Here is a 10,630-nt window from a genome sequence, read left to right as displayed (position 1 = left end):
CCTGCCAAAACCCCCCCTGCTAGGACTGCCCCTCTCTCTAATAGAGAGAGATAGAACATCATAGTCATTAACTTCGGGATGGACCTCTGGCCAGAGTGCTGGAGGCGAACGGACGTCGACATTTAAAAAAAAAAGAAAGTCTCATTTAGGTGCTTAAACATCTTGCTTTAATTACAGTATATTATACATGAGTGATTCATGTTTGCCTGCGTGAAGACGAAAATAAATATAATCTGAAACAAATGTTTTTTTTTTATTTAATGTCATTTATAGGGGATTTCCATGTGTTACCACGTTGCAATCTGCTGTATCTTGATAAGTAAAAAAAAGAAAGAATAATAATAATAATTCTGTTATAAGTGCAGGACAGGGCTGGATGCAGGGCACCTTAAGAAAACCCTGTGCTGGATGTGATTGGCAAAGACATTATTCTATCCTTGGTACTCTGCCGTTCCGGGATTACAGTGACGTCACGCTGATACCCTTGCATGGATGAATGCTAAAGAACTATGGAGCCACAAATAATAGCACAAGCAGAGTCCATATCTTCCAAGTCTTACGTTATCCTTTAAGCCTCCTTCAGCTAACATAACAACATTTTTTTTTTCTTGTTTTTTTTTTTTTTTTGCACTTAACGACGCTTAATTTCATTTCTTACCGGGTCCTTAGGGGGGATTATTCATTCATATAAAACAATCTGCAGCTGGTGCCAGCCCAAAGTCTCCCTCCTGTGAGTGAAGTCATCTATTATTGAGCAAAAGGCCGTGCGTGGAAATGTGTGTAAGACGGTGGATTTGAAGTAGAATTGGTTGCAATCGATCAAGGGTGAAGAATATTGCTGATGGTAACAAAAGAAGCAGCTATGTCTTTCTCGCAATTCGGATACCCTTACAATGCAACTTCACAGGTAAGACACTGCCTTTTTTTCATTTCTACAAAGTTTGGTGTCAGCAAACATTGTTTTTTGGTGGCATAGTTGTATTTATTTCACGGTAGTATGAGGACTCCTCTTCTTTAAGAAACATTTGGGAATGAGTGACTGCTTCGACACTATTGACAGCTCTGGTTTTTTTCTTGGCGTGGTGCTTTTGTTGTTGAGCCAAATATCAATATACACGCGCCCGTGTCCAATTACACTGAATTATGAATGAACTCACGTGTTTTTTTTATCTGATGACAATAGAGATGAATGTCACCGACGAAGTGTAATTGAGCTGAAACGCATGTACTTTGGCAAACTTTCTTTTCAAATTGCTGGGACGTGTATATATAAAAATATAGTTATAGTTAAAGCTTCTAAACGTGACTTAAGTGATTTAGTTAGTTTATTTTTAGACATTATTGTGCCTGTTGACAAGTGCGAAGAAGCTGAGGTGGATAAAGGGACAGAGTTGTTCCAAACTTGTCAAACAACTTTTACCTCGAAAATATTGTTGATATATTCTGTATACTATATGTACAACTCTTTTAAAACAGAGTGGCGATTTATTTTTGTACTGACAGGGCTTTATATTTTTTATTGTCCAGTGTAGAAGTTTATGATAAACTGGAACAAGTCACTTTTTACGCACGGATTACGCACATCACTTTTCATCTTGATACGCTCTGTAAACTCTCCACCTGGTGTCATTTGCTTTCCTGTGCGATGTTCAATTTGTTTTTACTTCCAAAAAGGGGATAACGATATCACATCGCTTATCACTTCTTTCTACTCCCCCTCTCTCACTCCAGGAATCATCTAAAAAAGCGACTTACCTTGAAATACGGCAGGTCACAAGTTAAGATAATGCCACTTGATTTATGATATTTGACCTGAAAACCAACGAAATCAGTTCTTCGCTCGTTTTAGAGTTAACACTAGCCTGCGCAACTTGTTTATTTTGGTCTATTTTTTTTTTTGCAGCGCATTAGTCACAGTCATTTCAGAGCTGTCACCATCCGACACAGCAAATGACCATGTCTATATCCACGATTCTCTTTATGCAGTTTTTCGTGTCGGCAAACCCCAGTACGACTTGCTGCGATTCGATTTCCAGGTCGGTGTCTGATGGGACAGGCGGCTCTCCGTCCTCCGCCGCCGCCGCCGCCGCTGCTGCTGCTTCTATCTGCTGCCCGTCCTACGAGAACCGGCTCCTGGCGAGCAGCCGGACGGAGCTGAACGCAGCACTGGGAATGTACAGTTCTCCCTACGCTGCAGCGGCCGCCGCGAGCCAGAACTACGCCAACTACTTCCCCTACAGCACCGACCCATCTGCCATCTACTCCACTCTGGTGGGCTCACTTTCTTCAGCCTCATCTGATGCGCAAAGGGAGGAGGGGGGCTTAGGCTGATCGATCAACGGGGTTTTGTTCAATCAATTTATCACACAGTGCAAACACATCCATCACGACAAGCCGTTTAATCCAGCATGCAATCGCGTCCTCTTCCCCTTTAAAAACAAGTTTAAAATGGAGAGAGGGAGAGGGAGAGGGAGAGCGAGGGAGAGAGACAGAGGCTGTCACTGAAGGGAGAAATGAACTTTCTAACTTCAATATAATTACATTTTAATATTGCACAGTAATCAATAATGTCCCCTGTTTTTTTTTTTTAAATGTTTGTAGTAGTTCCTGTTTTGCTAAAAGGTTAATTCATATCACTCCCTGTTCAGATTTGCTGACAGTGTGAATAAAGGGTTTTGATTTTATTTGACTTTTTAGAGCAGCTGAAAGTTTTCTTTCTTTCAGCAAAAATTTACTGTGGATGAAAATGAAATAATGAAATGGTCGTACAAATTGTCGTTCTTAGCTCATGTATAGCACATTTTGAAATAGATTTGAGAGTCGTGTCATTTAATTACTGGAATTCATTTTATTATCATCATTAATATTATTATTTTTTATTACTACATGGCTAAAAATAAAAAGTTGTTGTGTTGTAACAATCTCCTCCTCTTCCTCCTCCTCCTCTCCTTCTTCTTCTTCTTCTTTAACAGAACCCACAGTATGACATTAAGGACAGCACAGGCACTTTACACTCTAGCATCACTCAGACTGCTGCATACTACCCGTATGATCACTCACTCGGACAGTATCAATATGACAGGTAAGGTCTGTTCATTTGTGTCCATTATTATGTGTTATGAGCTTGAGGAAACTGGGGAAAAAAGTATTCTGCCATTCACTTTCACATGCAAATCAAGGATCAGAGTGTAACTACACTTGCTGTCTTTCCAGATACGGGACAGTAGACTTTAATGGCACAGCGAGACGAAAGAACGCAACCCGTGAAACCACCAGCACCCTGAAAACATGGCTGTACGAGCACCGCAAGAACCCTTACCCCACCAAGGGAGAAAAGATCATGCTGGCCATCATCACCAAAATGACCCTCACTCAAGTATCCACCTGGTTTGCCAATGCCAGGCGGAGGCTAAAGAAGGAGAACAAGATGACCTGGTCGCCTAAGAACAAGGCCAGTGATGACAGAAGGGATGACCTCAAGAGCGACCAAGACTGTGTCACCAAAGGTATGAATTCCACTTTTTGATGTAAAAAAAAAAAAAATGTTATATACTTACGTATAAAGCTAATAATACGGATATTTACACTTAACTCAGGTTAAAAATATTTTGCCAGTCATACAACCCGGAACGTTTACAAAGTAAAAAGTTTTTCTAAATAAAACAATAACAAATCTTTCACTCTGGGCAGATTCCAGTGATTGCAAGGATGAAAAGGATCTGCATCTAAGTGATCTGGAGGACATGGAGGGGGACAGCTGTGACAAGCTGATGAGTGACTCTGAAAAGGTGGCTGCAGATGAGCAGGAGCTCCAGAGGGTCATGGCAGCATCTGGGGCCCCTCAGAAAAGAGACTGCAGCTCTGAGCTGCAACTGAGTTTGACGAACAGCTTCCACACGTTCCCCTGTGCCATCAAAAGTATCACGACCCTCCCTCCTCTCCCATCTGACTTTTTGGATCCCATTGCATCCAAGGCACCTTCCTTGACCAACACTGCCACAGGAACAGTGTCACTGTCCCACTTTGAAGCCGCCGATAAACCGCGTATCTGGTCCCTGGCTCGCACGGCAGCCTCGGGAGTCATACTGAGCCCTCAGCAGCACAGCTCTGACCTGAGGACAATCAACTCACTTGGAGACTGCCAGCTTCAGAGCACCAGGCTTACCAGGGCTTCCACTGGACATTGTGGGGGTATGAGAGGCCTCCACGAATCCAGCGTCAATGTCAACAACACTGAGAGCCCCTTCACTGAGGGCTCATCCTTGCACTCTAAAGTCTATGGCACTGGCAGCTACAGTCACAAAGGCCTCCAACTGCACTGTGCGTCCTATGCTGCACTCCCAGACACGTGCCAGTACTCCAGCATTGAAGGTATTTCATTTCTTTCCCTTGCAATTTTTAATACACGTATAAAAGCTGGCCTCAACTAGGATTTATGCTTAAATGTTGTTAAGAGTATACAAAAAAAACCACATCAGGACTCTTAGATGTACTTGTGTTTGGGTGTGCAGGATTCTCTGTTGGCAAAGTGGAGACACAGTCATTGGACCTCAGTGAAGCCTGTGGGACTGTGCAGGACGACAAGGTCACTGCATTCAGACAAGTGATGAAGAGGTGAAGCAGGTGAGCGTCTGCACTCAACTGTGGAAAACTAGTGAAGCCATGACAGGCAGAAACATGTGCAGCTTCATTTTCATCTACTGTTTGTTTCATGTATGTCTAAAACACGACATGACATAAGTTATGCATGGTGATACAACTCAAGAGTTACGTTTTGTTAAAATTTCTGTTGTAATCAACTTATTTGAGACTTTAGGACTGTTCATTCTTTTCCAGTTTTTTTTTTTTGTTTTTTTTTCCAATTTAGGTGTTAATTATAATTGCCATTGTCATTTTATCCCATATAGATTCCTGGAAGCTGCACCACAATAAATAATGGGACAATTATTATGCACTAAAGGACACACTGGTAGAGTAACGGCCTCAGTATGACGCATGGGAGCTACCTGGCGCCGCTGCAGCGACAGCTGTCAAACTGTGGACGTGGCTATCATTTTGCACAACGTTGTTTTTAAGGTGTAAAAGACTTTATGCAAAAAAAAAAAAAAAAAGAAGAAGTGGAAAAGAAAATTCTACATGCAAAGGAATGAGAATGGCCAATTGAAAGCGGCCGAATTTGTATATGGCAATCGTGTAGTGTAGCAAATGTATTTATTTATTTGTTTATTTATCTATGTATTTATTATTTTTTTGTTATGTTGTATGTTTGCTTATTGTTATTATTATTATTACCATTATGATTATTATTTATGGTGTTTATTGGTTGAATTATGTGTATGTCATTTAAGTATTTCGTTACATGTTGCGTTAAACCGTGGCTTTGTGTAATTTTACCTGATGTTGAAGAGAAAGTCTTTAGCCATGAAGACCATAAAAGGACGGGGTCCCCTGTGTTGCGCGTGGACTGGAGCTTTCTGTCACTGTGTTTAAGTGTGAGCCTCTCCTGTATTTTGTCATTAATGACATCTTTTCTAACAATACATTTTTTTTTTTTTTCCAAGAGCTTCTTAGAGTTTTCTCTGTCATGGTTAAACGTGGAGCTGAGCGCTCCAACGGCCAATTAAAACAGTTGCTTATATGCATTTGATCAAAGTTTGTCATCTTGACTCAACGCGTAAAGGCGCAGCGCTGACGGAGTTCCATCATTCCGGGCGAGGACGTGAGCCCACTGCACAAGTTGCGGAAGAAAGGGGACAGTGACTCTCCATTGTCAGCATTTAATCAGAAGTGGCATCAAACACTTTGTTAGTGTTCAAGCCATGCAAAGAGGCAGGAATACGGGGGTGAATGCGGCTTTGTCCCCAGTGGAGCGAGCCGCTGCACTAACTTAACACTGTGTTAATTAAAAGGTCATTTGTAGGATCAAACCCGGCAGAGATATTCACATGGTCCATCAAAGTCCCTTTGATTTGCCTGTTTTGCCCATAGTTCACCTCGTTATGGACTAACCCTCCAAGAGACAGTCGTATAATAAGATGAGCACGATCGCCTCTGATGCGCGCTGGCGCGCTTATACTCATCCTAAAAAACAACTTTTTTATATTATTATAGTATAGTATATAGTATAGTATTGTTTCGACCCACTCTTCTATAGTTCACAAATCTTATTATAAATGATTAAACTTGACAAAAACTTGCTTCGCAAAGCGAATGGCAACTTTGGAAAGTGTCTGCCTGACCCTTTCGTGATCATTTATGTCCAAAGTATGAAATAATCATGTTTGATTTATCAGAGGAAGTGTTCCACAACATCCTCGCCAAGGTCGCATTGGTGGGATTATGCTTAAAAAGTAATAAAAAAAGTCTCAAACGGTATTAGGGCAATTCAGACTCAATTCCGAGTCGCTGTGGTCATCCTGTGTGTCCTTCGCCAGTGGCAGAGCTGCCCGTTACGCAGGGAGCCTGGTAAATCCAGGGCAATACATGATGAGGAAAAGGAAGATCAGCAATAATAATTTAGGCCCATGTAGATTTTTTTCGGTTTTAATCTGATGCCCAATATATTGAAGCTGAGGGAGGAAACAAGTTGTCTATTTACAATAAAGACTATAGTAGCCAGTCTTGCTTTACTGACTAACATTTTCACATTTTAACGGAATAAAGGGCGTACGTGAAATGTGGCATCCAAAATAGGTGAGTCATATTTGGATCACATGTAGGAGAGTTAATGGGACATATACCAGCCAGACACATTTCCTTTGGAGATAATCCTTCATTAGTCTCACTACAGGGAAATGTGCTGTGCAACAGCAGCACAGATGCATTCTAAACATAAGGAATTATAATACATAATGTACAAAGGTGTAAACAGTGAGACCATTTGTATCTGTTTGTATGGCACAGTTACAGTGTGTGGATGGAAAAAAAAAACGAGGAATAGTGCACTGCCGGGTGTACAAATAAAAATGTTCAGTGAAATATCTGGAGGTAAAACTTCACCTAATGTGAGATAGGAATGACGGCTCGTGATGTGACTGCCTGTTAATGACAAGCTGCTAACAGGGGGAGCTTCTCTCTCTCCTCCTCCTCCTCAGCAGTAATCAGTCACAGCACCTGATTAGTTGCTCTTTACATTTAAGTGTGGGGTAGGTGTGTATCAAATATTTACAGGCAAATTCAATTAAATCGCGGGCTGTAAAGAAAAGCTGCCGTATGTGATTGAAGGTAATGATGCATGAGCAATGAGACTGCCAGCATGGTGATATACCTGGGGGAAACGGATAGACCTAATGGCCATGATGGGCTTGCATAGCTGCTTATGCCTGAAGCAGCTAACAGGTCAATAAATCTGTGTTTTACATGTGGCTAAAAAGCAGCAGTATGGTGGAGAGAGACACACCAAATAAGGCATTTCCTTTGTCTGCCATCTCTAATCTGAGGCCAGACATAAAATCTGTGGCAAAATGTTACGTATTTGATGTTCCTTAGGTAACCTATATAAGTCTATATACGACTAAATCTCCCTAATACACACCCTCCTGTTGGTAAATTACATTTTTCAGAGGGAGGGGGTAAATGAGGGGATGCCTGTGCGAGCATGTTTGCATAATCCAAAACAGATTTTAGATAATCTGTGAATGAGGCACAAAAAAAAAAACAAAACGAAAAACAAGCGATGGTAAACATGAACACTTAAATGGCTTTGACATTATTAATCTGTGACCAGCCATTGTATAAACATAGAGTGTTTCTTTATACTCACATGCCTGTTATTATCAAACACTTCCATAACATCCTCTCTCCACCCCTCCTCTCCAAACACGCCTCTGCTGCTGCCGTTTCGGATCGTTGAGCTTTTCTGGGCCACCGTTGCTGCTCTCAGCCTCTGCTCTTTTCAAGTCAATAGGGCAGCTGCGTGTCAGGGACTGCTACACGAAGCATCTGTAATATAAAGAAACAGGATTGTCTTTGGATTTAATATTGTAGATTGTCGACTGAACACCATATCGCTGTTAAAAATTTTTTTTTAATTCTTATAGTTTGTAGTAACCTACATAATGTTTTTTCCGGGTACATTATTATAAGTAACAGGAGTGTGTCTTTTGGATTGCAGACAAGTATGAATTTTTGCATTTCTGACTTCAAGGGCAACTTTGTCCAGTCAAACACACAAATATAACTTTGATAGCTCAAATGTCTGGGAAGAGCAGGCACAGTATGGATAGTTTAGAGACCATCCCACCCTTTTAAATGGTTTGACCTTTTATTTATGCAAGTAGCGACTGGCAGTGATGTCACCCATAAGCCTAGAGATGTGCAACCAGGCACCTATTGGATGATACCAGCTGTCCATCACACTGGTGTCCCCTCATACATGTCAGGATTTAGTGTTTATTTTCCACATAATTTACAAAACACACTTCATTTTCTAGGGCCACACGGTGGTATAGTGGTTAGCACTCTCGCCTTGCAGCGAGAAGACCCGGGTTCGAGCCCCGGTTGGAACAAGGGCCTTTCTGCATGGAGTTTGCATGTTCTCCCCGTGTGTGCGTGGGTTCTCTCCGGGTACTCCGGCTTCCTCCCACAGTCCAAAAACATGCAATGTGGGGATTAGGTAAATTGGACACTCTAAATTGACCATAGGAGTGAGTGTGAGAGTGAATGGTTGTTTGTCTCTATCTGTGTGGCCCTGCGATGGACTGGCGAACTGTCCAGGGTGTACCCCGCCTATCGCCCGATGTAGCTGAGATTGGCACAGCACCCCCCGCGACCCTCTGGTGGAGGATAAAGCGGTTAGATGATGACTGACTGACTTCATTTTCTATTGAAGATGAGACCATTAACTCCTCAGGCAAACATTTACTCCCATATTCAAAGGGAGTTCTTTTTGCAACCAGCAGATTTGCCCCCTAGTGGGCTGTACTTCCGGATTGGCCTAAACCATCAAACAGGAAGACAACGTCCATTTCATCCTTTACTATAAAAGTCAACAGTCAGTGGTGTATTACATATAATGTTACACTTTCAGTGACGGGTTAACCTCTGACAAAACAGGGTGAGGAACATCTATCACATGTGCTCTTTCTATTGAGGCCCCCCCACTGCGTAAACATGCGCCTGAGAGGTAAACATTTATACATCACTCTGACACAATAGCACATGCCGGTCCACATAAATAGAGGCCATAACAATGACAGCAACCACAACATACCACACAACAATTTGTCCTCAAGTCCAGCAAATGAGCCCGCATGGAGGTGGTATTTGTTGTGTCCCACGCAGGGCAGCTCAGGCTCATAAAACAAGTACGAAGTCTCTGTAGCACTGGCGCGGAGTTCCAGACGAGGGGGACAATATACACACTTCATTAAATTTTGTCAAAAGGCGCAATGAAATGTGTGTGGGGACATTGTTTCTGTGCATGTCTCCCTCCATGGAATTTCTGATTGCCGATGTTGCTACAAGGTCTCCGCTAATGAGTTTTGTCAAAGACAATTATGGACTTGGTGGAATGGCCAGAGAGGGAATGAAAAGCTGGCTTTGTGCGGTTTGGTTGGATGTTGTATCGTGACCCCTGCTTCTTTCCATACCCTGTGATTGACCCGTGCCTCATGTTCGTAAAAATCCAGGCCCGTGGTATCCAAGGCGGAGGGATCTGCTTTAGCACCTTTGAACTCTTCAGACTTCATGTCTTTATTCCAATTTTACGCGACCAATGAGTAAGCAGAGTGCTGGAATCTTCTTTTCCATTTAAAAAACATTGTATTTTGCCTAGAGAATGGATACTATTTACGTGAGCGTCAAAAAAAGCATTTGATCTTGTGCTAACGGCTTCTGCTACTTGCTGACTGATTCTGTTTTAATGTGTCAAATCCACTGCTAAAAGTGGCAGCAAGGTCATCTTTCCTCCACGAGCCATCTGCATCTACTGGAAATAGTGCTAATGTTGCTCGGGGCGAAGTATGAGCACCAATTGCTATGTTCATTTTCAGCTTATAGAGAGCCAAGAGGCTCCCATCACACAATGAGAGGCAAACATGCGCATTTAACGAATCCCAAGAGCAGATTCCATGTGCAGCATTATTTCCTATATGTTGTATCACAGATGTGGTGGTTACACAGATAAATATCACCTCGTTTCTCTTTCTGTGCAGCTAATTTGACATGTCAATCTAATTGTGCACGGACGCGATTGGAACGGCTTAAACTCAACTTTCATTCCATCCAAACATAAACTCCTGTATGCGCTCTCGTGGGGTAAGATGACAATCTGAAGGACAACATAGTCATCGACCCTTTAAAACTTTAAAACAGTGACCAATGGAGGTGTAGTTATGGCTATGTCAGATCCCAATTCATCTCATTTAAATAGGGACCTGATCCCGATCTTGTTAAACTGCATGGGCTCATTGCAAACATAGCTGCTGAGTGACGGTACTTTCCTCTCAGGACCTTTGCGGCTCCACGCTGTGCTAAAACTGTGTGCCCTGTTGTTGCAGTCATCTTGTTTGTTCTCCCATGTTTCCCTGTTGGACTCGCACTTTTCTATTGCTGATCCCAGGCTGGGCGTTACCCACCATCATAATAATCTTCTGTGTCATTTTAATGCCCTTTCATAATCCCCTCCATC

General features: G+C 42.2%; 1 protein-coding gene across 3 annotated transcripts; it reads left to right on the top strand.

Moving 5' to 3' along the window:
• The first annotated feature begins 300 nt into the window (after positions 1-300).
• On the top strand, positions 301-5,253 carry irx6a (iroquois homeobox 6a). 3 transcript variants are annotated; one of them, XM_044029632.1, is made up of 7 exons: positions 301-907; positions 2,037-2,271; positions 2,973-3,082; positions 3,214-3,506; positions 3,691-4,371; positions 4,512-4,623; positions 4,908-5,253. In XM_044029632.1, exons 1-6 carry the CDS (start codon positions 894-896, stop codon positions 4,616-4,618), a joined length of 1,440 nt encoding a protein of 479 aa, XP_043885567.1. In that variant the 5' UTR covers positions 301-893; the 3' UTR covers positions 4,619-4,623; positions 4,908-5,253. The 3 variants fall into 3 exon arrangements, with proteins under 3 accessions (XP_043885567.1, XP_043885566.1, XP_043885568.1); XM_044029631.1 differs by having other exon boundaries at positions 1,987-2,271; XM_044029633.1 differs by lacking the exon at positions 2,037-2,271 and having other exon boundaries at positions 303-907.
• Positions 5,254-10,630: the final 5,377 nt, after the last annotated feature.

Source organism: Solea senegalensis, linkage group LG7 (genome assembly GCF_019176455.1).
Source record: "Solea senegalensis isolate Sse05_10M linkage group LG7, IFAPA_SoseM_1, whole genome shotgun sequence".
NCBI classification, from domain to species: domain Eukaryota; kingdom Metazoa; phylum Chordata; class Actinopteri; order Pleuronectiformes; family Soleidae; genus Solea; species Solea senegalensis.
The sequence above is the reverse complement of the archived record's forward strand: the minus strand, read 5'-3'. Positions and strand labels throughout refer to the sequence as shown.

Excerpts from the sequence above, each read along its gene's own strand:
- irx6a (XM_044029631.1), top strand. The coding sequence starts at position 842 with ATGGTAACAAAAGAAGCAGCTATGTCTTTCTCGCAATTCGGATACCCT. Across the intron at positions 2,272-2,972 it reads CTGCCATCTACTCCACTCTG|AACCCACAGTATGACATTAA; the intron begins GTGGGCTCACTT and ends CTTCTTTAACAG. Across the intron at positions 4,372-4,511 it reads CCAGTACTCCAGCATTGAAG|GATTCTCTGTTGGCAAAGTG; the intron begins GTATTTCATTTC and ends TTGGGTGTGCAG.